This window comes from Lepidochelys kempii, chromosome 1, assembly GCF_965140265.1.
Source record: "Lepidochelys kempii isolate rLepKem1 chromosome 1, rLepKem1.hap2, whole genome shotgun sequence".
In the NCBI taxonomy this organism is placed as follows: Eukaryota; Metazoa; Chordata; order Testudines; family Cheloniidae; genus Lepidochelys; species Lepidochelys kempii.
Window position 1 is genome coordinate 205,706,236 of NC_133256.1, and position 26,934 is coordinate 205,733,169.

General features: G+C 42.5%; 1 protein-coding gene across 1 annotated transcript; it reads right to left on the reverse strand.

Moving 5' to 3' along the window:
* On the reverse strand, positions 1-26,934 carry METTL16 (methyltransferase 16, RNA N6-adenosine). The gene is made up of 9 exons (XM_073309881.1): positions 26,573-26,934; positions 25,341-25,540; positions 16,264-16,404; positions 12,589-12,704; positions 10,436-10,578; positions 7,310-7,379; positions 4,013-4,102; positions 1,045-1,218; positions 1-938 (listed from the first exon to the last, which is right to left on the reverse strand). Exons 1-9 carry the CDS (start codon positions 26,698-26,700, stop codon positions 321-323), a joined length of 1,680 nt encoding a protein of 559 aa, XP_073165982.1. The 5' UTR covers positions 26,701-26,934; the 3' UTR covers positions 1-320.

Genomic DNA, 26,934 nt, shown 5'->3' on the forward strand with positions numbered 1-26,934 from the left:
TCAGATCAGAAATCAGCTGTAATGTTCCCATATGAAACCAACCACAGAGCTACTGCTAAAATAGGTTTCCATTTATCATGCAATTTTACAGCTAGAACACTGAAGTGCTATTTCAGCACTGTTTCTCCTACCCCTCATCATTATATACTTAGGATTCCTTGTACTTAAAAAAGGCTGTTTAAAAATAAAGTTGATTTTCATCTCAAATTTTGGTCATTTCATCTTAAAAAACCTTGCTAGCACAAAATTTCTCTTAGTCTATTAAAAAGATTACAAAAAAATCCAGAACTGACTTATTTCTACCATATTCTGAATAAGGGCTAACTAGCAACCAGTCGAAAAATTTGGTTTCGTAAGTAGGTGCACAGTTGGTTCATTAAATCTCTGTTCTGTCCTTCAACCCAGTGCATCTCTGCTAATGCATCATCCCCTTCTTTCTTCACATTTATTAAACACTTAAAAAGAAAGTGTCCACTAGTTACTTTGGGACTTTGTCCTTTTTCCATTGTTACACTGCCAGCATCCTCTGACGCATCAGGCTCCTCCTTTGCATCACTGGAGTCTTCACCAACTAAGGTCTCTGCTTGCTTTGCTTCTATGTCCTCCTCTTCCATGCGTTCCTCATTGTTTTCTTCTTTTGCAGGGGAATCTTCCCTTTGCCTGTCACTCTTGGCTGAGCTGACATCCTCATCAAGCATCACTGATCCCATTTCGAAGTTTTCTGTCTTGTTTTGTTCACACTCTGGGTTGTTTTTTGAGTCTTTCTGGCTGTTCTTCTCTTCCACTGCTTGCAGAATATCTTCAGAAGCTCGAGGAAGTTCTCGTAGCTGCCTTACTCTTTCTCGTTTCTTTCTTCTTAAATGAACCCAAGAGTTTTCAATTGCTGTTAGAAACAGACTAACTTCATCTTCTCCACAGGGAACATACTTATGCTGAACCTATTGTAGAGAACAGCAGAACTTCATAATCACTACTTTAAAAAAAAGTTTACATTTATGACCGAAAGCAGGATGTTGTTTTAACAGGTAACACTTAATACTATACCTTCAGATCAGTCAGTATTTTTTCTATCCACTTTGTAACCACCGCTATGCCTTCAACAGCATCCCAGCCCATAGCTGAAGCCTTGATGGATAACTCTTTGATTGTGGATGCCAACACTATAAATGTAATTGGTTTCCGGGGCTTTTCTAACTTCCTTCTTTTAGAGGGAGGAGACTGAAAAAAGCAACAAAACAAACGAATTACAAACAAATACTGGAAGTGTGCAATACTAATGGGACGGTTTTAACACCCAGGACACAGAGTCTGCATCATACCAATGTCAGTATAGTAGAACCCTGTTTATCCGATCCTCCCTTAACTGACTCTCCACATTTACTGAACAACCAGGACTCCAGGCCAGAAGGTGGTGATCTCTCCAGTGGCCGCTAGATGGCACTGCAGCATGGCATTTTCCAATTCCCATATTTACCCAGAGTTTTGATTATCTGAGCTGGCTCGCATGCCAATTAAACTGGCTAGAACGGGGTTCTACTGTAATACCATGTACATTCACTGTCATGGCCTGTGTATCACTTAAGCCCTGAAGAGGTTTTAAGTAGGATTTAAGAGGTGCATATGCTTTGTACTGGCCTGCTGCACAGGGGTGAATTTTACCTTAAGTTATTAGAAAGAATCAATTATGCTTTCCTTCAGCTGCCATCTCTCAGATTATTAAAAGTATTTCTCTTGGTACTACATATGAAGCCACTAACATTTTGATTCTGATCACACACAGGTGTATCACTGCATCTCTCTTGTAAAATCAGTTACCACAAACACCTGTGCAAAAACTACATACATATGAATCTAAAAAGGAGAAGCAGGCTTTGATTTAATATAGATACATTAACAAGCATCAGTTCAACTTACATAAGTGAGTGTAAAGACCTGGATATTTTCAAATGTTCATAAGGGGGTAACTTTTTGCAGCTAAATTCTTATTTAAGCACTGAAGTGGAAGTGGCCTGATTTTCAGGGAACCTGCACCTCACATTAAGCCCATCAGAAGGCCTTGCTGACTTGAGTTCTCTATAGAGAGGCTTGGCAGAATTAATTTTTTTTTTAATATAAATTTGACAGATATTGATGTTTATTTTTAAGCTTTTTTAATTTTTATCCATTTAAATTTTCAGAGGCATGGAAAATTATGGTGGGGTCAGACAATTATTAATGACAGACATTGAGACTCAAAACGTTAAAGCTTTATGACCATAAGAAAAAACAAACTTCACCAATGTGAGACTGACAATATCCTGGAATACTCTGAACAAGCTTTATGGAAACAAGTTAAACCCTACTGAATTAGGGTTAATGCCTTTGGTGTAAATTGTGTGTATTAATGTGACATTGTATGTATTTCCATGGGACGGGTAAATAGAAAAACAGTAGGGAGTAACTAGGCAAATTCACTCAGGTTGTAACATCCCCAGAGAAGCCACCTCCCTGGAAAGGTGCACATATACTACAGTCGAACACCAGAGTTACGAACTGACCAGTCAACCACACACCTCATTTGGAATCGGAAGTACACAATAGGCGGCGGCAGACAAAGAAAAAACAAATCCAGTACAGTACTGTGTTAAACGTAAACTACTAAAACAACGAAGGGGAAGCAGCATTTTCTTTCCATAGTAAAGTTTCAAAGCTGTATTAAGTCAATGTTCAGTTGTAAACTTTGAAAGAACCACCATAACGCTTTGTTCAGAGTTACAAACAACTTCCATTCCCGAGGTGTTCGTAACTGAAGTTCCACTGTAGCTCAAACTGGATTCTTCAAGTCCAACAGACAAAGAAAGGGTTTCTGGATAAATAGCTTGGTTTTAAATTGGCTCATGACCTTCTTCCTGATCCAGCAAATGGACAGGAACCCTGGTCCACAGAGAGCCGCAATCCTTAGGGTACGGTTGGAAGGACTGGGCCTCCTGAGGCCTCATAATACTGGCTTGTGATGAACTGGTAACCACAAGATATCCCCCTTGGGTAGGGGATTTGAAGGACTGCTCTGGTCAGAATCCATGTTAGGGTTGGGGTTAACTCTGGCAAGCTTATTAGCATGTGCATGGGTCCTTTTCTTGTTTTTAAATGTGTTTTCTCTGTAATGCTTTTTACCTTATCAAATAAGCTTGCATTGGAAGTGCTTTTTACTGTAGCAATTGCACCTGTTAACTGTCTCTAAAGAGAATGGAAGCAGGATCTTGTCAGGCAACCAGTCTCTGCTGCGATAACAGCGTAGGCAGGGAACTGTGAAGTCTGGAAATGCCCCAGTTAGAAAGGAGAGGGATGCGTTTCTTCAACCAGGAAAGGCAACACTTGGGGAGCTGAAGGCCTGAGTGTGGGTGCCCTTGCTGGACCTGAACTGTAACAAATGTGTCAAAATATATCAAATAAATATCCTTAAACCAAACTAATATTTTTTCAAGCAGTATTTTTCTTACTTTGCCTATCCGTAAATTTTGATCATCAAAATATTTTTTCATCAGTTTGTGCGTATACAGTGAAATCACAGAATCACAGAATATCAGGGTTGGAAGAGACCTCAGGAGATCATCTAGTCCAACCCCCTGCTCAAAGCAGGAGCAATCCCCATTTTTTGCCCCAGATCAACTTAACAGCCCCCTCAAGGATTGAACTCACAACCCTGGGTTTAGCAGGCCAATGCTCAAGTTTATCGACATTTACTGATAAAAATCTAATTCTGCCAAGCCTATCTAAAGGTATGTTTTGGGTTTGATACAAACATCAAGTGACATGTAACGGATGGATGGGGGGAGGGGCATCAGAACAAGGTTCTAACTGGCTATGTTGCAGGTTTGTACTGCCATACAGGAAATGCAGCTCAGACAACAATTGTACCCTATACTCTAGGTTGAAGGGGGATAGTTGTGTTGTAGAGCAGATACTTGTTAAACCCACCCCCAAATAAAGTGTAGATGACCATGAAAAACAAACCAAAAACAAAGGCACTTACAGGCACTCTGACATCATCATAGAAACTCCACGCCAGAGCCCACCTCATGGTACGGCCTTGACAGAATTCAGTGTGGGTAACTTTAGGAACCTATGTGAAGGAGAAACTTGGTCAGGCAGTCATTAACTTTCATCTCTTGTTAATGAAGTGTCATTCGTTTTACACACGTATTAGTCTAACTTCAGATATAGGTTATAAAATTAAGGTTTTGAACCAACAACGTCGAAGTGAAATTTATCACAAAGAGCTTTACCAAGAGTAAAATAGGCAATTTAAATCCACCTTTAATCCCTAAGAATTCAACGCACTTTAGGCACCATGGTATAACAGAATGCGAACAGGGTAGACTAGGGAGAGCCCAAATTCTAATTCCAGCTCTGCCTCTGACATACTGTATTGTCTTGGGCAAACCACTTTCCTCCACTTCTGCAAAATGGGAATACTGCAATATCCCTATGAGGTAGCTATGGTAGCACCCTCTACCACACAAGGTAGGAGACCCCACCATCTCCTCGCCTGTAGGTGGCCTATAAAAGAACTCATGCTTCCCTGGTGAAGGAGAAGGAATATCCCATGTACACACATGTACCCTTGCATTTAAGGAGATCAGCAAGACAAACCCTCCAGTACTTGTTTCATGCCATGGGGCTGAGTGCTTGGGAACAGAAAGGCAGTAACTCTAGCCTGAGAGACTCAGTGAAATAACTGGGAGTAGAAAGCATGAGCATGAGCTCATGGAGGTGAATGATAAGGGTTAGTTTTCTACCAAAAGCATTAAAAACAGGGTGCAATCTGATTCAAGCTTGTGTATGAACATAGTGAATTTAAACATATTTTTAATTGTTTGTATTTAATTCTAAGTAAGAGAAAGGAAAAAACCCTAGTATTGCATACTCTTCTTCTCTCAGATAATAAGCTCTTCACAGAAGTGGTCTTATTTTTATTTGCATTCCTGTAACACCTAGAGGCCAACCAGGCCAGGGCAGAGATGCAAGTGACAGTGTCTTTCCCAAAAAGTTTACGAAGCTAAAGAGACAAAACAAACAGGTGGATGAGACGCAAGGGTGGAATGAAGGAAACAAGATGAGAGAATATGCACAATTTTTAACCAATGAAAAGCAGTAATCACAGTTTGTCACCTGTCCAGCCACTATCTGGTTGTGCTTTCCTGCAAACATTACAGAAGAGGTGAGTTCTGAATAGATGAATTCTGATGGATTCTGACTGAGCACATTTCCCACTTCCCACATAAGCACTTATCAGAGTAGAGAACTGGGTTTTAGGGGCTGGCATCACCAATGGAGGTAAGGTGGGTATGAACCTTACTGTAAGATAAAAGGTCAGATAGGGCAGAATTAGGTTGTGAAGGGCTTTGAGAAGTTTGAGTCTGATACAGTGGAATAGGGGAAGCCACAGGAGGAACTAAACACAGGGTGACAATGCGTTGAGCCAACATGATCTCAGCAGCAGCAATCTGAACAGATTTCAGGGAAGTGAGGCTGCAGGCGTCAAGGCTAGAAGAAAAGGAAATTGCCGTAGTCAAGACATGAGAAGATTACAGCGTGGACAAGAGTTTTGCCAGGGTGGGCACAAAGGAGGGGTCAGATTTGGAGATGTGCAGGAAAACACATGATTTAGACCAGGGTTCTTAAACAGGGGGTCACGAGCTGTCAGCATCCACCCCAAATATTACTTCACCTCCAGCATTTATAATAAGGTTAAATATATATTAAAAAAAAGTGTTTTTAAATTTATAAGGGGGGGGGTCACACTCAGAGGCTTGCTGTATAAAAGGGGTCACCAATTCAAAAATTTGAGAACCGCTGGTTTAGACACAGCCTGGAAGTATAAGCCAAAGAGGGCTGAATCAAAGACGAAGCCAAGATTACAAGCTTGAGCCACAGAGAGGATGGTCACGGTGTCCCTAGTGATACAGAAGCAGAGAGAGGGAGGGTTTGAGGGAAGACCAGGAATTCCATTTTGGTGATGTTAAGCTTCTTGTGGATGTCCAGCCATCAACTGGAGATGTAGAAAGATGGGCTAAGATTTCAATATGGAAAGAGCGCGAGAGAGATTTGCTAATCAGGGTTGGAAGGGACCTCAGGAGGTCATCTAGTCCAACCCCCTGCTCAAAGCAGGACCAATCCCCAATTTTTGCCCCCGATCTCTAAATGGCCCCCTCAAGGATTGAACTCACAACCCTGATCTGTTTGCTAACCCTTATAATCACTTAAAAATTTATCTTTTGTAGTTCATAAACTTGTTCTTGTTTTCTCTAAAACCAGTTTGTGGAATTCATAACTGGGGGGCAAAAAGCTGTGCATATCTTCCTCCACATTGAGGGAGCAAATTTTATGAGCTTATGCTGTGGAGTTCTCAGTGCTATGCAAGACGATACAATTTTGGGTTTACACTTCAGAGGGGGTGTGCACTTGAGTGCTGGCCAGTTCCTTAGCTGAGCTTTCCCAAGAACTGATCTCAGTGTCTTTCAGCAGCTGTATGTGCCCCTACCTGTGTGTGTGCCGGAGGCTTGAGGGTTTGGCTCAGCAGGACAGTGTAAGGGAGCCCAAGCTGGCGGAAAAGGCAAGCTCAGTGATACTCGAGTTCCAAGTGGCACCCCAGGGGGAACCCATCACAGCCGCCAGAAACATTTTTTGCAGGTGTGAATTCTGCTATCTACTCCTTGCTAGTGGCACTTAATGCTATACATCTCACTGTTTGGGAAAATTCTATTGCTGCCTACCTCCCGCATGCCTGTGTGTTAAGTGGTGGTGACTTCCACTGAATATATACAGCTTTGCTCAGACTCTCCTGCTTCTAAGGGAACCCACTGAGACATGGCTGTGAGTGGAAGGAGTAAGACACCTGATCCTTAAAACACAAGGAGCCAAATCCATGATTTTTAGACTTATCAGAACACTAAGTAACTTACCAATGAGGACTCTTGATATCTGTACTGTCCTCATATTGAATTAATTAGAGCCAATACATTTGTAGCATAAAAATTAACTGAGGAAGAACAGCTCTTGCAAATTCTCAAAAATTCAGTGCTGAAAACATATGAGAAGGCACTACATTCTCTTAAAAGAGGTTTAATCCCTGCTTTAAGTTCAAACTCTGCTTAACCTCAACTTTGGAGTTGCTACCAGCGTGTCCATAATACAAAAGCACCTTCCAAAGAACTACAGTTCAGTAACTTGTAAGAAACCTCTTTTTAGGGGACAAAAACAGGCAACACAAATGCACAGTATCAGGAAGCAGTATATACAACCCTAGTGTATTTGGAGACAAACTTACCCCCTGGATTCGAAGTTCCTCTTTTAATGGAGCTAAACTGCATTTCTTTCCCAGCATGCAGCTGTACCACCTGTGGACAACATTTTACATTAAGGGGTTTTAGAAACAGTTCAACTGAAAATGGCAACTAACTGCAAAGGGTTCACATCAGAGGTCTTCAAGCATCACAAGAGGGGAAATGCTCCCCAGTTAAAAATAGTGGCAAATCCACAATAGCAATATGATTTGAGCAAGTGGATAAACTAGGAGACCAAGGAAATAAATCCTTGGAAAAGAAATCCACCTGGATTTTTTCAATATTAGATTTTGGGTAAAATTTTTAAAAAGTTTCTCAGCAACTCTGTCCCATTTTCAAAAATGGGAAAGTGCTTTGGAAAATAGTACCCTTTACAATAATTTGTTTCAAACGTTCAATTTTAACTTTCCAAGGAATAGAAAGAGAAGATGACAGAAGCAAAACAACAGCTTTTGCCTGAAAAAAATAGACCCACTCCCTGGTATCTCTGCCTATTAGAAATCTAGAAGTATTAATTCTCCCAGTTTCCAGCTCTCTAAATCCACATCTCACCAGTGGGCAAACAGAAGGATGAGAGCAGAGAGATTACCCTGCTTCTGGGAGCTCACCATCTCCCTTGGATACAGGTCTCACAGACTCTTCCAAAGGCAAAAGTCTGTGTTCTTCAGCAGGATTTCCCAAAATTCCTTTATGGGCACTTGCACAAAATAATTTAGGAGAGGTGTTGGGCCCCAATGAAATAATTTGTAAGTACACTGTTAAAACTTTGTACCCAGAGAGTTTTCAATTACTGAAATGCAATACTCTACATATTTTAAGCAGCTTCTTTGAGAGATAAAAATGCTTTAAAGTGATCATGGGTAGAAGTATGAGAGATAAATAAAACCAGTTTTCATGCAGCATTGTGAAGAATCTAATAAAACCAGAATTCAATTGAAAATAAGATTAATAGATTTTTTTTTAATAAGGCCAAAAGGCACCACTAGTAGTCTGACCACCTGCATAATAGGCCAGAGAATTTTGCTAATTAATTCTTGCATTAAGGCCAGTAACTTCTGGCAGAACTACAGCACATCTGCAAATCAAGATCGGATAGCTTTCCCCAAGACTTCAAAATGCAGAAGTATCTACCACAACCCACTGGTTCATTACCCTGTTGGGAAACATGAAGTGGAAAAAACATGCACTTTTTAAGATTCAGCTTCCAGTCACTGAATCATGTTATGCCTTTGTCTCCAAGAGCTGTAATATTCTAGTTGAAAAAAGAAGCTATCAAGTTCTTCCTTTGGCCAGCAAGTCTCAGTCTCCTATGTAAAGGGCAGCTCAACATTCTGGCCATTTGGTTGAGTTGTCTCTAGCAAAGAGAGACCGGAACATAGCATTAAGTCAATTTTTCTGCCGTGAGACTCCCCAGAACAACTTATTATATTAAATAGCAGCAACAAAGTTGGATGACTTTTCCAGATTTTGGAAACACAAGGTATTAAAGATAGATGCCTTCATCTAATTAGGCCAACAGAGATACACCTGTCCTCCAACTCCAGTTCTTTGGTATCAGAAGCCACCAGACAATGGCTGTTAAATCTTTGTTTTCCCTTACTAAAGTGATCTTTCTTGTGGCATTCATCTCTACAAGAGGGATCAGTGAGTATAATGCCTTGTCAATCAATGAATCTGTTTCCTGACAACATGGTACTACAACCATCTCAGCTAAAGCACGACACCTTCATATCACCTGTCCCAAGCGCTCTCATTCTCAAAAGGAAAGTTGGCACTGCCTAGATGGCTGTAGCACCGTTAAAATTGCTCCTGGATAGGTCAAAGTCTCTCAAGAACTTGAACCTTTTCTTAATTTCTTTTGATGACAAGAACATTTTTTTTTGGAAGTCTTTAGACCTAGCTCCTATTGGTCTGAGCTACTTTTGAATCTTAAGAGAAGTGTTATCAGCCTTCCAATAAGAGTACATTCTACAAGACCTACTCCCACTTCTTGGACAATAAAAAGTGAGCATCTTGTGAAGAGGTCTGCAAAAATGCAAACTGGGCAACTCTTCATTCTTTTTCGAAGTACTACAAAATGAGTATGTTTTAATATAGCCAAACAAGCAATAAAGACTGTGGAGCATACTTTCAGGACTGTATCCTACAAAGCAGGTATTCTAGAAAAAGATAGTTAGCTGCCTGAACATGAGCTCCCAGTGCATTATTCTGGCTATAAGAGCTAATTCGATCCCCAGGTATATAAATGGGAATATCAGACTGGAGAAGGCAGGCAATATTACCTCTGTATATGGCACTGGTGAAGTCATTAGAATACTATGCCCAGTTCTGCTGTCCACACTTGAAAAGGAAGTAAAAAATATTGGAGAGTTCAGAGAAGAACTACAAGAATTTATGGTCTGGAAAAATGCCTTACTCTGAGAAACTAAAGGACCTCCATCTATTTAGCTTGTTAAAGAGAAGGTCTAGCAGTGACTATCATTTGCCGACACAAAGAGGAGATTTGATACTAAAGGACTTTTTAACATAGAAGACAAAGGTGTGACATGATCCAATGGCTGGAAGTTTAAAATCAGCATTATTCAAACTGGAAAAAAAACAGATGCAAGTTTTTAATTGTGAGGGTGCTAAATCATTGGACAGACTACCACAAGATGTGAAATCTTCCTTCCCATGGTGTCCTGAAATCAAGACTGGGTCTCTTTTTAAAAGATATTCTACTTCAACTGCAAGTTGCAGGACTAGATGCAAGAATCACTGAGTGAACTTCCTTGGCCTATGTTATGTACAAAATCATACCAGATGGTCATAATAGTCCCTTCTGCCCTTAAAAAAAAATCTATGAATCTGAAGGGGAGAACAGCTGTCCTCTCCTCAAATTTTATGTATTAACTCTGTTCCTTGGACATGAGATAGATTACAAATGTGTATCAAATGAGCTAGTGGACTTCCTTGACCTATGGTTATTAAAAAAAAAAAAAAGATGATTTTGTCACATAAATTGGATTTTCATCCAAAACAAGAAGGCCCTCAGTTAAAGTCCCTTCCGTGTGATTCCCACAGCAGGGTGCAGGGAGGAGGGAAGTTTCCTTAACAACCCCAGCCCTTACCGCAATCTTTTTTTAAGCTGCAGACTATCGTGGATAATTCTTTTGACAAATTCTAGTTCTCCCCCTTCAGCCATGATCTCTGTGATGCCCCCAGTGTTCACAGAGCTGGGAGGGGGCCGTCGAGGATTTCGAGAATTTACTCCCTGGACAGGAAAGAAAGTGTTTGAAGTTTAAACCATTAATGAACAGTATAATTCCTTAAACCCTGCTGTCTCCCTCACACTCTGCCATGTAGTAACACTATCAACACTGCACTCCATCCCTATATGGGGGAAATCCTAACATTTTTAAACTTAACAATGTAACGGTTATTACTCCCTGTCTGTATCCATCTATTGTATCTGGTTATATACTTAGATTATAAGCTCTTTGGGGCTGAAATCATCTTTTTGTTCTGTGTTTGTAGGGAACTCAGCACAATGGAGTCTCGGTCCTCAACTTGAGCTCCTAGGTGGTACGGTAATAGAGCAAAATCTATATAGTCACAGCTACAGCAAAGAGTTAGCAATATATCGATGCTATACAAGAGTAACATTAAACATCTGGTTCCAAAGCACCGTAGGACATGGTCATGTCAGAAAGTTACAACCCAATGTTTAAATGTAAAATTATTTAGCTAACACCACTTCTTCCCCAGCTTTTAGAAATACAGAAGTTGTCACTATAGAGATCAAGATTCTAAGTTTCTTACTGAGTCTAGAGTCAGGACTTGTCTACACTGGCATGCTAAATAGGTACCACTGCGATTGATGCAGCGGCGTCAATTTAGTGGGTCTGGAGAAGACACAGTAAGCAGATGGGAGAGTGCTCCCGCTGACTTTAGTACTCCACTTCCTTGAGAGGCAGAACGTAAGTTGGGGAGAGACGCTCTCCCGCCAATATAACATGGTGTAGACACCACGTTAGGTCAAGGTAAGCTACATCGCTCGGGGGGTGATTTCTTCACTCCCCTGAGCAACGTAACTTGTATCAACTTAAGTGACAGTGCAGACCAGGCCTCAGACTGGTACCGCAATAGCGAAAATGAGTGCTATGACATCGACGTACTAGCACAGGGGTGGGCAAACTTTTTGGCCAGAGGGCCACATCTGAGTATAGAAATTGTATGGCAGTCCATGAATGCTGATGAAATTGGGGGTTGGGTGCGGGAAGGGATGAGGGCTCTGGATGTGGGTGCGGGCTCTGGGGTAGGGTCAAAAATTAGGAGTTCAGGGCGAGGGAGGGGGCTCCAGGCTGGGGTGCAGGAGGGTGCTCTGGGCTGTGACCAAGGGGTTTGGAGGACAGGAGGGGGCTCAGGGCTGGGGCAGGGGCACAGGAGGGTGGCAGGGGTGCAGACTCCGGGCGGTGCTTACCTCAAGCAGCTTCCGGAAGCAGCAGGTCCCCTCTCCGGCTCCTATACAGAGGAGAGGCCAGGCAACTCTGTGCACCGCCCCATCCGTAGGTGCCTCCCCTGCAGCTACTATTGGCCACAGTTCCAGGCCAATGGGAGTGTGAGGTTGGGGTGGGGGTGGTGTGTGGAGCCCCTGGTTACTCCTATGCATAGGCACTAGAAGGGGGGACATGCCGCTGCTTCTGGGAGCCATGGCACGTGCAGAACGGGGCAAGCCCCCGACCCTGCTCCCCGGCTGGAGTACTTGAGCAGGGCAAGCCCCGGACCCAGCTCAAGGGCCGGATTAAAATGTCTGAAGGGCTGGATGCGACCCCCGGGCCGTAGTTTGCCCACCCCTGTACTAGCGTCACTGAGGCCCACCAGCTCCTTTGTTCTACCATTACGGGAGGCACACTAGCACCAGGTCCATGGTGACTGCCTACTCTGTGCTAAATCTATTGGAGAGAGACCATCTGAATACAACTAATGGAAGAACGCCACAGGTCAATTCCTACTTCAGAATTAAAAAAACAAAACTCATTTAAGTTAATCTTTTACAAATTGCTGACTTGGGTGGGTTTTTCAATGTTGCTTTTTTAAAAAATAATAAAAAATTATACAAATATACATATATGAAATGACAGCTTATAAAACCCAGAGACATGAGGTTTTTCCACAGTGAGCCTTCAAACACTTTAATCTCTTGAGGTATCATTACCCTCCCACCTGTTAAAAAGGGCAAAAGTACGTACAACAGTCAGTCAATCTAATCAACATACTGTACCTTGGCTTCCAACTGGTTGGCAAAAAAGGGAGGGTTGCACATGCAAAAATCATAAATGATCTCAGATTCCTCTTTTAGTGCATCCATTAGAAGGGTCTTCTGTGGCACTTTAACCACTAGCAAAAAAAGGAGGATATTTATTGATAAGGAATTAAAATTAACTCTAGTGTTACATAAGTATTTTTAACACTTCCTTTAGAATATAATTAACATATTATACAACCAATTTATCAACATACTACACTGCAAACCAACTTTAGGTTCATCTAACAAAAGAAAACGCATATAAACAGCTTTTCTTATAACCAATATCATAGAATTAGAAGCGTTATTTTCAGAGCAATAGCAGGTGCTCCATAGTTACAGCTGAAATTGAATTTTCATTATAAATCTTATTTTGGCCCCTCAGAAAGCCATGGAGCTGCAGCTAGCGAGAGATGTTAAGAGTAACAAGAAGGGTTTCTTCAGGTATATTGGCAACAAGAAGAAAGCCAAGGAAAGTGTGGGCCCCTTACTGAATGAGGGAGGCAACCTAGTGACAGAGGATGTGGAAAAAGCTAATGTACTCGATGCTTTTTTTGCCTCTGTCTTCACTAACAAGGTCAGCTCCCAGACTGCTGCGCTGGGCATCACAACATGGGGAGTAGATGGCCAGCCCTCTGTGGAGAAAGGAGGTGGATAGGGACTATTTAGAAAAGCTGGACGTACACAAGTCCATGGGGCCGGACTAGTTGCATCCGAGAGTGCTAAAGGAATGGGCGGCTGTGATTGCAGAGCCATTGGCCATTATCTTTGAAAACTCGTGGCGAACGGGGGAAGTCCCGGATGACTGGAAAAAGGCTAATGTAGTGCCAATCTTTAAAAAAGGGAAGGAGGAGGATCCTGGGAACTACAGGCCAGTCAGCCTTACCTCAGTCCCCGGAAAAATCATGGAGCAGGTCCTCAAAGAATCGATCCTGAAGCACTTAGGAGGAGAGGAAAGTGATCAGGAACAGTCAGCATGGATTCACCAAGGGAAGGTCATGCCTGACTAATCTAAATCGCCTTCTATGATGAGAGGTTTCAGAGTAACAGCCGTGTTAGTCTGTATTCGCAAAAAGAAAAGGAGTACTTGTGGCACCTTAGAGACTAACCAATTTATTTGAGCATGAGCTTTTGTGAGCTACAGCTCACTTCATCGGATGCATACCGTGGAAACTGCAGCAGACTTTATATATACACACAGAGAATATGAAACAATACCTCCTCCCACCCCACTGTCCTGCTGGTAATAGCTTATCTAAAGTGATCATCAAGTTGGGCCATTTCCACCACAAATCCAGGTTTTCTCACCCCCTCACCCCCCTCCCAAAAACCACACACACAAACTCACTATTGTGTGTGGTTTTTGGGAGGGGGGTGAGAGAACCTGCATTTGTGCAGGAAATGGCCCAACTTGATTATCATGCACATTGTGTAGAGAGTTGTCACTTTGGATGGGCTATCACTAGCAGGCGAGTGAATTTGTGTGGGGGGGTGGAGGGTGAGAAAACCTGGATTTGTGCTGGAAATGGCCCAACTTGATGATCACTTTAGATAAGCTATTACCAGCAGGACAGTGGGGTGGGAGGAGGTATTGTTTCATATTCTCTGTGTGTATATAAAGTCTGCTGCAGTTTCCACGGTATGCATCCGATGAAGTGAGCTGTAGCTCACAAAAGCTCATGCTCAAATAAATTGGTTAGTCTCTAAGGTGCCACAAGTACTCCTTTTCTTTCTATGATGAGATTACTGGTTCTGTGGATGAAGGGAAAGCAGTGGATGTATTGTTTCTTGACTTTAGCGAAGCTTTTGACATGGTCTCCCACAGTATTCTTGTCAGCAAGTTAAAGAAGTATGGGCTGGATGAATGCACTATAAGGTGGGTAGAAAATTGGCTAGATTGTCAGGCTCAACGGGTAGTGATCAATGGCTCCATGTCTAGTTGGCAGCCGGTGTCAAGTGGAGTGCCCCAGGGGTCGGTCCTGGGGCCGGTTTTGTTCAATATCTTCATAAATGATCTGGAGGATGGTGTGGATTGCACCCTCAGCAAATTTGCGGATGATACTAAACTAGAAGGAGTGGTAGATACGCTGGAGGGCAGAGATAGGATACAGAGGGACCTAGACAAATTGGAGGATTGGGCCAAAAGAAATCTGATGAGGTTCAATAAGGATAAGTGCAGCATCCTGCACTTAGGATGGAAGAACCCAATGCATAGCTACAGACTAGGGACCGAACGGCTAGGCAGCAGTTCTGCGGAAAAGGACCTGGGGTGACAGCGGACGAGAAGCTGGATATGAGTCAGCAGCGTGCCCTTGTTGCCAAGAAGGCCAATGGCATTTTGGGATGTATAAGTAGGGGCATAGTGAGCAGATCGAGGGACGTGATCGTTCCCCTCTATTCGACATTGGTGAGGCCTCATCTGGAGTACTGTGTCCAGTTTTGGGCCCCACACTACAAGAAGGATGTGGATAAATTGGAGAGAGTCCAGCGAAGGGCAACAAAAATGATTAGGGGTCTGGAACACATGACTTATGAGGAGAGGCTGAGGGAACTGGGATTGTTTAGTCTGCAGAAGAGAAGAATGAGGGGAGATTTGATAGCTGCTTTCAACTACCTGAGAGTTAGTTCCGGAGAGGATGGTTCCAGACTATTCTCAGTGGTAGAAGAGGACAGGACAAGGAGTAATGGTCTCAAGTTGCAGTGAGGGAGGTTTAGGTTGGATATTAGGAAAAACTTTTTCACTAGGAGGGTGGAGAAACACTGGAATGCGTTACCTAGGGAGGTGGTAGAATCTCCTTCCTTAGAAGTTTTTAAGGTCAGGCTTGACAAAGCCCTGGCTGGGATGATTTAATTGGGGAATGGTCCTGCTTTGAGCAGGGGGTTGGACTAGATGACCTCCTGAGGTCCCTTCCAACCCTGATATTCTATGTCTCAAAACTGATAAACTCTCTCTGCTTCAGACCTAGACTTTCTAATAAATTTGAAGTCAACTGTATGTGGAGTTCCAGAATTATTGCACCCTAAAAATAGATCTTCACAGTTGAAGTTTTAATTTTCTTCCATTTTATTTTTAATAACGGGAAGAAGGGATAGAGAGAACTTAGTTTACCAGATTCTTCCAGATCTTAGACCCATACAAAAAGGGAAATCCATATACAAAAAGGAGGGGGCATCTGAAGGAGTGCAGGGCAGAGGCTGTACAAATTGATTTGGGGACAGCATTCCACACGTATGGGGCAGCATGAATTCTGTCATGTTCATATCAAATGTTACCTATCAATGTTTTGTGCATGCATCTGCAACCTTAACTTCATTTCAAAGATTTCTGTATGAGATTATCATAAATATTCAGGAATCTGATTAGTCATATGCATCAAAAATCTAGAACTGTCCAGGCTGGTTTATAAGAGTGAATTGGGTTTTTTGTTAAGTTTTTGGACTAATTGTGGCTGTCTGATTTCAATGGGGATGGTCTAGCAACATGTGGTTACTCTTTGCTACACCAAAATCAGGGTAGCATATATTTGCAGGACTGTAAATCCTCATTAGCCACTGAACAAGGCAAAGATACATCATTATATCTGGTTTAAAACAGGAGAAGTGGAAACATCACAAGGGAACGAAAGCTAATGAATGATTATTATATGGTACCTTTTATAAGATCAGATAAATTATTCTGTTCCACATTTTTCTTTGCATAATTGAAGCACATATCATCCACTTCTGTTGCTAGGAAATACCAGCCATTCAAAGTAGCTCCAAGTAATGGATAGATACAAGATGCCCCTGTACCTGCAGCAAATAAAAAAAAGCCTAGATTAGCAAAAAAAGTAAAGCGTCAGATTTAATTTAATAAATAATCACACGGTGTATGGTGTGCATTATTCTATTGTTACTCACAGCAATAAATTTCAATATTAAAAACTAATCAACATTTTACCCAACAACAAGTAGATACCCCTGTATTTTCTAATTGAAAAAACAGAACATTTTCAAAACATCAATTTATTTTGCAAAACATTTCACTTATACCAGGACTAACGTGGTAAATCAGAGACTGAATATTTTCCTTCAGCAGGTTTTTTGTTTGTTTTTTTTAAAACAGGAGTGAGTAACTAATTCAGACACTAGTGACCAAGTATATTTCTACTTATTCAGAAGACTTAGAGAAATTACAAAAATATTTATGTTCTGCATTTCTTCAATCTACACTGATTACTTTGCTTTAGTGACTGTATGACTGCACCAATTATGAGAAGAGGAACTGTTTTTCCTTCAGACTTGGTTATTTCTTAATGTTTAAAGTTTTAACTAAAAGTTGATTCCCAAGATAAACTACACAAAGAATAAAAGCCAGACACAGTTTCTGATAGGGAAGAGAAATACGTTACACAGCACATTATGGTGACCATAAAGTGACTCATCACTGTACAAGCGATGGAAACCCTAGATTACTTATTACGAAGAATTACTGAAAACATGCAGAGACTAGTTTGTGGCAAAAGGCTTTGACTGTGCCCTCAAACCATTGCTTAAGAGTGACCAAAACACAAGATACGAGAAAAAAAGAAAAAATGACTCTTACAGCTACCAGATTCTCATAAAGAACTGTAATTGGCAGATGTATTAAGAGAATGACACCAGAATGAGAGAGAGAGATTATACTTTTTCATCTGCTAGTAAAGTCCTACTCCAATATAGATTTTTTTTTAGAAACACACAACAGTAACGTTGGAGATGCCATATTTTTTAATCACAACCTTATCTGAACAATTATCAGTAGTTTTGGGTTTCTGACATAAACAAAGCATTGAATGTTTTACAACAAGATAAAAAATGTAACATTTATATAGGATTATTTCCAAAACAACAACACAGGGAAAGTAACTGCAACTACTCTGGAAAGCGGGTAAGATAATACTGCAAGGTAAGTACCTCAAGAGAAGCAGCGCGGGCCAAGGGATGTGCTGGCCACCCTTCTCGCAGCCCCCATTGGCCTGGAGCGGCGAACCATGGCCAGTGGGAGACACAATCAGCCGAACTTGCAGATGCAACAGGTAAACAAACTGGTCCGACCTCCAGGGGCTTTCCCTGAACAAGCGGTGGACCAGCTTTGAGAACCACTGGTCTAGAAGATACCATCAGAGATGCTTAGTTTTGCAGTTCTCAAACTGTGGATTTATGTCTCCAGAGAGGACATGCTTATTAACAGCAAAAATGTTTTAAAATAAATATATAGAGATGAGAAATGACACACCTCAACCCTGTTGTCACTCTGCAAGTTTGTGTATACAGAGTCAATCCCTTACCTCTCTCTAAAAGTGCAAAGTTTCAAAAAGTTCAATGATGGTTGAGGGCGAAATAGATCTGGACAAGGAGAGAAAGTCTGGAGATAAATGTGAGAAGGGAGGGACAGGCAGTAGAAACAAAAGTGAAACCGTTTGAGCAGCATATTCCAGAAGTCTTGAGGTCTTTCTGAGTGTAGCCTTCATTGATTTGAGATCTACCATGCCATTCTCTCACTAGAAGGGAAAACCTATAATGGCAGCAGGCCATAAAAGAGACCCAGTTTCGGAATATTTTAATGTACTTCCTCTACCTGTGGGTAAGACAGGCACGCATCCAAAATGCGAACAGTGCAACAAAGAAATGCAAGGCCTGGTTGCCAGAATGAATTAACACCATGAGAAGTGCTCCTTCACAGGAGGAAGCAAAGTGGAAGATGATGAAAGGAACATTTCTGAACATGCAGGATCTTCAGGTTGGTAAACTTTTTTTATTTCATACTTCTCTCTTAAGGACTGCCTGTCTTCCTTCCGGACTATTCTTGAATTCTCATGTTTGAGCAAAAAAATAGTTGTTACTTTATGGTTCTATCATTTTAGATGCAGTTGTGATAAAAAATAAATAGCTGAAATAGGCAGATCTTCCTTTTACAATTTCACCTTTAAAATAGTACTGAGTGTCAGTGAATGCAATGAGTAATACTAAATGAGCAGTACGGTATTAAATAACTGCATTGACTTATTTTGTTTAGGAGAATCCATCCTCAACATACAGGATTCTGAAGACTATCCACCTTCAAGATCACCCTCATTTTCTATAGTTTCAGAGTTATCTGCCAATCATGTATGTCACATGACCACAGTATAGCACCTGTATCAAAAAGAAAAAAAAACTTCCATCATCCAGAAACAACCATAGATCAGTTTGTGATAAGAACCAGCAGATTACAAAAAGAGGCAATTGATGAAAAAATTGCCCCGTTTGTTTATGCAACATCTCTCCTTTATGCAACATTATCTCCTTTCTGTATGATTGAGAACCCACACTTCATTAACACGGTTCAGTCATGAAGGCTAGGATACAGTCCACCCTACAGAGCAGATGTCACAGGCAAATTGCTGGATAAAGTGAATGAAAGAGAAATTGAGCAGTGTGCAAAAGGTCTAGAGAGTAAAATTGTTAACCTGAGTCTTGATGGGTGAAGCAATGTTCACAATGATCCTGCCGTATGTGCTTGTGTGACAACAGAAGGGAATGTCTTCCCTACAGAAACAATTGATACATCAGGAAACGCACACGCAGTAGAATATTTACAAGTAGCAGCAAAAGCTAGAACTGTGGAAAAAAATTCAAATGTCTAGTACACAGTTTGGTCACAGACAATACTAGAAATGTACCCAAGATGAGAAGTTATTTAGAAGAGAGTCCCAAGCTAATAACATGCAGTTGCTCATTTGATGCATCTCCTAGCCAAAGACTTCAGTGTTCCACAAATAAAGGCTAATGTTCTTGAAATTGCAAAATGCTTCTGTAACAACCACTTTGCAGCAGCTATTCTGAAAAGTGTGGGAAGAACCAAGCTAACGCTCCCACAAGACACGGGACGGAACTCAGTAGTGGACTGTTTTGAGCAATGTATCAAGAACTGGCCCAAATCTGATGACGATAGTTTGTGAATAAAATCATGAAAAAACAGATGGCACTGTCACAGCCAAAGTTCTCAACATTGGGCTTAAGAGAAATGTTGAACACATGCTGAGTACCCTGAAGCCTATTTCTGTAGCCTTGAACAAAATGCAGGGAAATAGCTGTTTTATTGCTGATGCTGTTGAAATTCGGAAGGAACTGAGTGAGATCTTAAAAAAGAGAAATATGGAATGACAGAGTTACATTACAAGCATTAAAAAAACAAATGGGACAAGCACTATCTGTGACGTTATTGACATGAACTGTGACCCTATAGATCATTGTTGCACCCAAGGTCCTATAGTTGCACCAAATCTTGTACAAAGGTGGTCAAGTAAGGTGTCTATGAAAAGGTTGTAATTTGCTGGTTATGATTATGCTGTGTGTATCATTTTTGTATCTGAAGTTATGATATTGGCTATGTACTTGTATCTCAATGTGTTTGATTCTGAAGTAGCATCAGTGAAGCATTTGGTCAGCTTCTTGAGAAAGGACTATTCTGAGGAAGTGCCCAATCAAGAAACAACTTAACTGACAATGGACCTTGGGAGACTCCAATCCACATGTGAGGAGCCTTCCTGGGAATGTTCAAGGTAGCATGTGAGTGATGGCTGCTCTACCTGTAAAGAAATGAGTCATGCATTGACATGTGACTTGCCCATGTGACTCCAAACTCCATCTTGCTGCTGTGATTTTCGACAGTAAGAACAAAGGGGTGTCCTTCTAGATGGCGGAGGATACAAAAGGCCCCGGAATCCTCTCCATTTTGTCTTCAATCCTGCTTCTGACCACTGGAGGAACTTTGCTAAAAACTGAAGCTCTGAACAAAGGACTGAATGACCCATCCAAATCTGTAGATGTACTCCAGAGACTTGATTTGAGCCTCCAGTTTATTCCACCACTGCTATAAGCCTGAACCAAGAACTTTGCAAAGGTTATATGTACTTGAATCCATTTAACCAATTTTAACTCTCATCTATATTTCTTTTATGAATAAACCTTTAGACTTTAGATTCTAAAGGACTGGCAACAGCGTGATTTGTGGGGAAGATCTGACTTGTATATTGACCTGGGTCTGGGGCTTGGTCCTTTGCGATCGGAAGAACCTTTTTTCTTTTACTAGGCTATTGGTTTTCATAACCATTCATCCCCATAATGAATGGCATTGGTGGGATACTGGGAGTATCTGAGGGAACTGCTCGTATGACTTCCGGTTAGCCAGTGGGGTAAAACCGAAGTCCTCTCTGTTTGGCTGGTTTGGTGTGCCTTAGTAGTGAAGGACCCCCAGCCTTGGGCTGTGACAGCCCTGCTCTAAGCAATTTGTCCTGAATGGATACTCTCAGTAGTGTCTCGCCAGAGACTGCTTTGTTACGCTATCTCCAGCTCATTTTCTTGCAAATATGTTGTGAAGAATAAGTATTAAAGTTATAACAACCAACAAGAATGCACTTGTATATAGAAATCCATGATTAAATAGAGTCTTCCTGACTAGTAATTTAAATCAGTTTGATTTAAACCAAATCAATGCTGACAAATACAAAATAAAGTCAATAAATTGTGGAAAAAGAAACATTAATTTAGACAAGACAACACAGTAACTAGTAAATGCCAGGAGAGCATTGAATTCACTGTTAAGAGAAAGTGAAGTGGATACTGAAATTACTAAATAGAAACCTTGAGAAAAGCATGAATTTTAGCCTTCTTTCAAAGATGAAATGCTAAGAGACAAGATATGAATCAAATAATGTTGGACAGATATCCAGAGACCCCATATACTTTTCTCAATTTGGTAATGTGCTTCCACCAGCGCAGGACTACTTTAAAAAAAAAGAATTCTTCCAAAGTATAAAGGAAAGATTTAACTAATAACAAAACCAAGAAGGAGTACAGATGCTAAACTATAACAAAATGTACCTGTCCAGACAGATTTTAAAATATTTGTATAGAACCTTTAAAAAACAATAACAAGAAAATCTTTAACTGATTGGATTAAGCAGTAGATAAATCAGTAGAGACCAAAAAGGTTTTATTTGTCAGATGTCCTCCAGCAGTAATTTAGGGAAAGATGTTTTGTACGTTTGATCTCTGTAGATACAGAAAGTCTGAAGAGATATCAATATGCGATTTTACTAGTATTTTCCTTGACTTCTCTTTAAATCCCCTTTGTAATTTAGCACCAAAAAGGGCTCTGAATTGAAAAGTCATTTGACATTAAAGAAAGCAAATGAGACCCACGTGAGAGGGGAGGGCTCCTGCCTCATACTGAGAAAGGGGGACAATCAACGAGTTATCTCAAGTGCCTATACACAAATGCAAGAAGCCTGGGAAACAAGCAGGGAGAACTGGAAGTCCTGGCACAGTCAAGGAATTATGATGTGATTGGAATAACAGAGACTTGGTGGGATAACTCACATGACTGGAGTACTGTCATGGATGGATATAAACTGTTCAGGAAGGACAAGCCGGGCAGAAAAGGTGGGGGAGTTGCATTGTATGTAAAGGAGCAGTATGACTGCTCAGAGCTTCAGTATGAAACTGCAGAAAAACCTGAGAGTCTCTGGATTAAGTTTAGAAGCATGAGCAAAAAGGGTGATGTCATGGTGGGAGTCTGCTATAGACCACCAGACCGGGGGGGGGGGGGGGGGGGGGGGGAAATGAGGCTTTCTTCCGGCAACCAATGGAAGTTACTAGATCGCAGGCCCTGGTTCTCATGGGAGACTTCAATCACCCTGATATCTGCTGGGAGAGCAATACAGTGGTGCACAGACAATCCAGGAAGTTTCTGGAAAGTGTAGGGGGACAATTTCCTGGTGCAAGTGCTGGAGGAACTAACTAGGGGCGGAGCTCTTCTTGACCTGCTGCTCACAAACCAGGAAGAATTAGTAGGGGAAGCAAAAGTGGATGGAAACCTAAGAGGCAGTGACCATGAGATAGTCGAGTTCAGGATCCTGACACAGGGAAGAAAGGAGAGCAACAAAATATGGACCCTGGATTTCAGAAAAGCAGACTTTGACTCTCTCAGGGAACTGATGGGCAGGATCCCCTGGGAGAACAACATGAGGTGGAAAGGAGTCCTGGAGAGCTGGCTGTATTTTAAAGAATCCTTATTGAGGTTACAGGGACAAACCATCCCGATGTGTAGAAAGAATAGTAAATATGGCAGGCGACTAGCTTGGCTTAACAGTGAAATCCTTGCTGATCTTGAACACGAAAAAGAAGCTTACAAGAAGTGGAAGATTGGACAAATGACCAGGGATGAGTATAAAAATATTGCTCAGGCATGCAGGAGTGAAATCAGAAAGCCAAATCACACCTGGAGTTGCAGCTAGCAAGAGATGTTAAGAGTAACAAGAAGGGTTTCTGCAGGTATGTTAGCAACAAGAAGAAAGTCAAGGAAAGTGTGGGCCCCTTACTGAATGAGGGAGGCAACCTGGTGACAGAGGATGTGGAAAAAGCTAATGCACTCAATGCTTTTTTTGCTTCTGTCTTCATGAACAAGGTCAGCTCCCAGACTACTGCACTAGGCAGCACAGCATGGGGAGGAGGTGGCCAGCCCTCTGTGGAGAAAGAAGTGGTTCGGGACTATTTAGAAAAGCTGGACGAGCACAAGTCCATGGGGCCAGATGCGCTGCATCCGAGAGTGCTCAAGGAGTTGGCGGATGTGATTGCAGAGCCATTGGCCATTCTCTTTGAAAACTCATGGCAATCGGGGGAAGTCCCGGACGACTGGAAAAAGGCTAATGTAGTGCCCATCTTTAAATAAGGGAAGGAGGAGGATTCTGGGAACTACAGGCCAGTCAGCCTCACCTCAGTGCCTGGAAAAATCACGGAGCAGGTCCTCAAGGAATCAATTCTGAAGCACTTACATGAAAGGAAAGTGATCAGGAACAGTCAGCATGGATTCACCAAGGGCAAGTCATGCCTGACTAATCTAATTGCCTTCTATGAAGGGATAACTGGCTCTATGGATGAGGGGAAAGCAGTGGACGTGTTGTTCCTGGACTTTAGCAAAGCTTTTGACACAGTCTCCAACAGTATTCTTGCCAGCAAGTTAAAGAAGTATGAGCTAGATGAATGGATAAGGTGGACAGAAAGTTGGCTAGATTGTTGGGCTCAACGGGTAGTGATCAATGGCTCCATGTCTAGTTGGCAGCCAGTATCAAGTGGAGTGCCCCAAGGGTCGGTCCTCGGGCTGGTTTTGTTCAATATCTTCATAAATGATCTGGAGAATGGTGTGGATTGCACTCTCAGCAAGTTTGCAGATGACACTAAACTGGGAGGAGAGGTAGATATGCTAGAGGGTAGGGATAGGATACAGAGGGACCTAGACAAATTAGAGGATTGGGCCAAAAGAAATCTGATGAGGTTCAACAAGGACAAGTGCAGAGTCCTGCACTTAGGATGGAAGAATCCCCTGCACAACTACAGACTAGGGACTGAATGGCTCGGCAGCAGTTCTGCAGAAAAGGACCTAGGGGTTACAGTGGACAAGAAGCTGGATATGAGTCAACAGTGTGCCGTTGTTTTGGGATGTTTAAGTACAGGCATTGCCAGCATATAAAGGGACATGATTGTTCCCCTCTATTTGACATTGGCGACGCCTCATCTGGAGTACTGTGTCCAGTTTTGGGCCCCACACTACAAGAAGGATGTGGATAAATTGGGGAGAGTCCAGCAGAGGGCAACAAAAATGATTAGCGGACTGGAAAACATGACTTAGGAGGAGAGGCTGAGGGAACTGGGATTGTTTAGTCTGCGGAAGAGAAGAATGAGGGGGGATTTGATAGCTGCTTTCAACTACCTGAGAGTTAGTTCCAGAGAGGATGGTTCCAGACTATTCTCAGTGGTAGAAGAGGACAGGACAAGGAGTAATGGTCTCAAGTTGCAGTGGGGGAGGTTTAGGCTGGATATTAGGAAAAACTTTTTCACTAGGAGGGTGGTAAAACACTGGAATGCATTACCTAGGGACGTGGTGGAATCTCCTTCCTCAGAAGTTAAGGTCACGCTTGATGAAGCCCTGGCTGGGATGATTTAATTGGGGATTGGTCCTGCTTTGAGCAGGGGGTTGGACTAGATGACCTCCTGAGGTCCCTTCCAACCCTTGTATTCTATGATTCCATGACCCAGCTACCTAAAAAAATACAAGTAGAAGTGAGAATCTGGATTCAAAAAGATTAGATTGATCAAAAAGCAACACTAAAATTTGTTACTATGCAACATGTAAGGAATCTGATTCACGTGTGCAAAAGCACAATCAATAATAAGAGTAAAGAATAATGTACCACCCTGCACACCTCAACTCAAAGCTAGGAAGCACTGCAATCTAATGTTAAATTACTTGAATTAAAAGTTTTCATTTGATTACACTCACAAACTCAAGAACAGATCTTTTTCCAATTTATTAACCAACAGCACAATTCAATATAATGAATAATTTAAGTTCAGGAGAGTTCAAGGATAGGAAAGGCGGAAAGTAAAAAGGTGTTGCATGTCAGAACTGAGCTGCATTTATTCACAAGTCTGTGGGAAGAAGCTTAGTCCATAAAGGAGCCAACCCCAATAAGGCTAGAGATTGGACAGCCAGTCTCTCATAAGCACAAATACTTTTGTTGTTTGGAACATGTAATTTTTATCCCCCCATATCAATGGATATAAAGCAAGATCTCTTAGTTAATGTCATTTCCAAACTCAAACTGAAGAACCAGACAAACCTGGTCAAACAGAAAGTTGTCTAATCCCCAATATATGATACATACCTATGTCAATTCCCCTTCTAAGAGCTTGTTTATCACCATCTTGATGGCCAATTAAATCTTCCACCCAATGGATATAGTTAAGCCTCAAGGGAACAGTAGGAATAAGCCTCTCTAATGGAATATCAATTGTAAGTCCAAAGTCTTCTTTCAAAAGGGTGCACGTCAGAGCTCTCACAGCTTCTGGATCCTTGAAATTTAGGCTGCAAGGCATAAAATGCAATTAACAGAAAAAAATACTTGCATTATAGTTGGCACCAAGCACCAATATTTAGTTTTATGCATTACAGTAACAAGTGTCTTGTCAGCATTAATTAAAAGTATCAGGAGAATAAAATCATAAACCACATATTCAAAACAAGAAATATCTCCTTAAATGGGATGGTTTTGAAGAAAACTTGTTTCTACACATAAAAACAAAATCCATCAAAAATAATTCAATTCCAGTAACAAAACTCAAGCGGACCACAGAGACTGTTTAGGCAGTATTCCTTAGCATCTGAGAAGGAAAAAGCCTTAAGTGCTGGTTCTGGGACAAACCCAACCCTCAAAACACACATCCCTTTCTGTACTAACAATTATATTATGAGGGAATTTATTTCTTCAGTTTGTATTTTGAAAAGTTAAACATCTACATAAGGCAAACACTCAAAATTGGGACATGCCAGTAAAACTGTAGCTCTGTCCCTCGTGTAGGGGTATTCTGATTAAGTCTAATCACAGACTGTTTTCCCCACAGCATCCCCGGCTCATCCGGGGCTACTAAGTGTGGACGGTGTTCCGGGGATGACCGGTGGTTGGGTAGCAAGGGAGGCTAAGCCCATGTCTACACTTCAGAGCCCCAGCTGCAGCAGAATGCCCTTATCGGGTCAGCAACCCCATCTGTCAGAGCTACACTGACCTACACGCTCGCCTGTGGCTGGGGAAGAGCGGGGCGGGGGAGGGGGTGTTTCCCAGCGAGGGAAGGGTTGTTGCCAGGACAGCGACGCTGGAGGCGCGGGTTGGAGGGGGGAGGGGGGGCGCCCCCGGCACGGGGACACCGGCCCACAGGCCGCCGGCGCACGGCGATGGCGGGAGAGGGAACGGGGCTCCCCGGGGCTGCCCCATGTGTCCGCGCTGACGCTCAGCTGCCGCCGCGGGGCCCTGGGCAACGGCGGCGGCGGAAAATCCCAGCCCCTAGCGGGCCGCGGCCGCCGAGCCCCGTCAGACCTCCCCGCCCCACCCCGGGGACCCACCTAGCCCGGCCGGAGAGGCTGGTCTGCACGTGCTGCCGGAAGGCCGGGTAGCGGGACGCCAGGTAGGCGAAGTCCGGCGGTTTGTCCCGGTAACGGTTTCTCGCGTGCATAGACTTATTCAGCGCCATGGCGGGCGGGGCGGCGCGAGGCGAGGCGGCGGCGACGACTTGGGGGAGGGGGGCGTCGTCACGCGCACGAACAGGGCCGCGGCCCCGCGCGCGCGCTGCGAGAGGGGAAGCGAGCGGGCCCGCGAGCCACCGCAGCCTTCCCCCGACAGGCCTCTACTAACTGCACATGCGCCCCCGTCCCGTGCTGCATTGCGGACAGCCTGCGCCAGCCATTTAGCTGCGAGCCGTTACGCC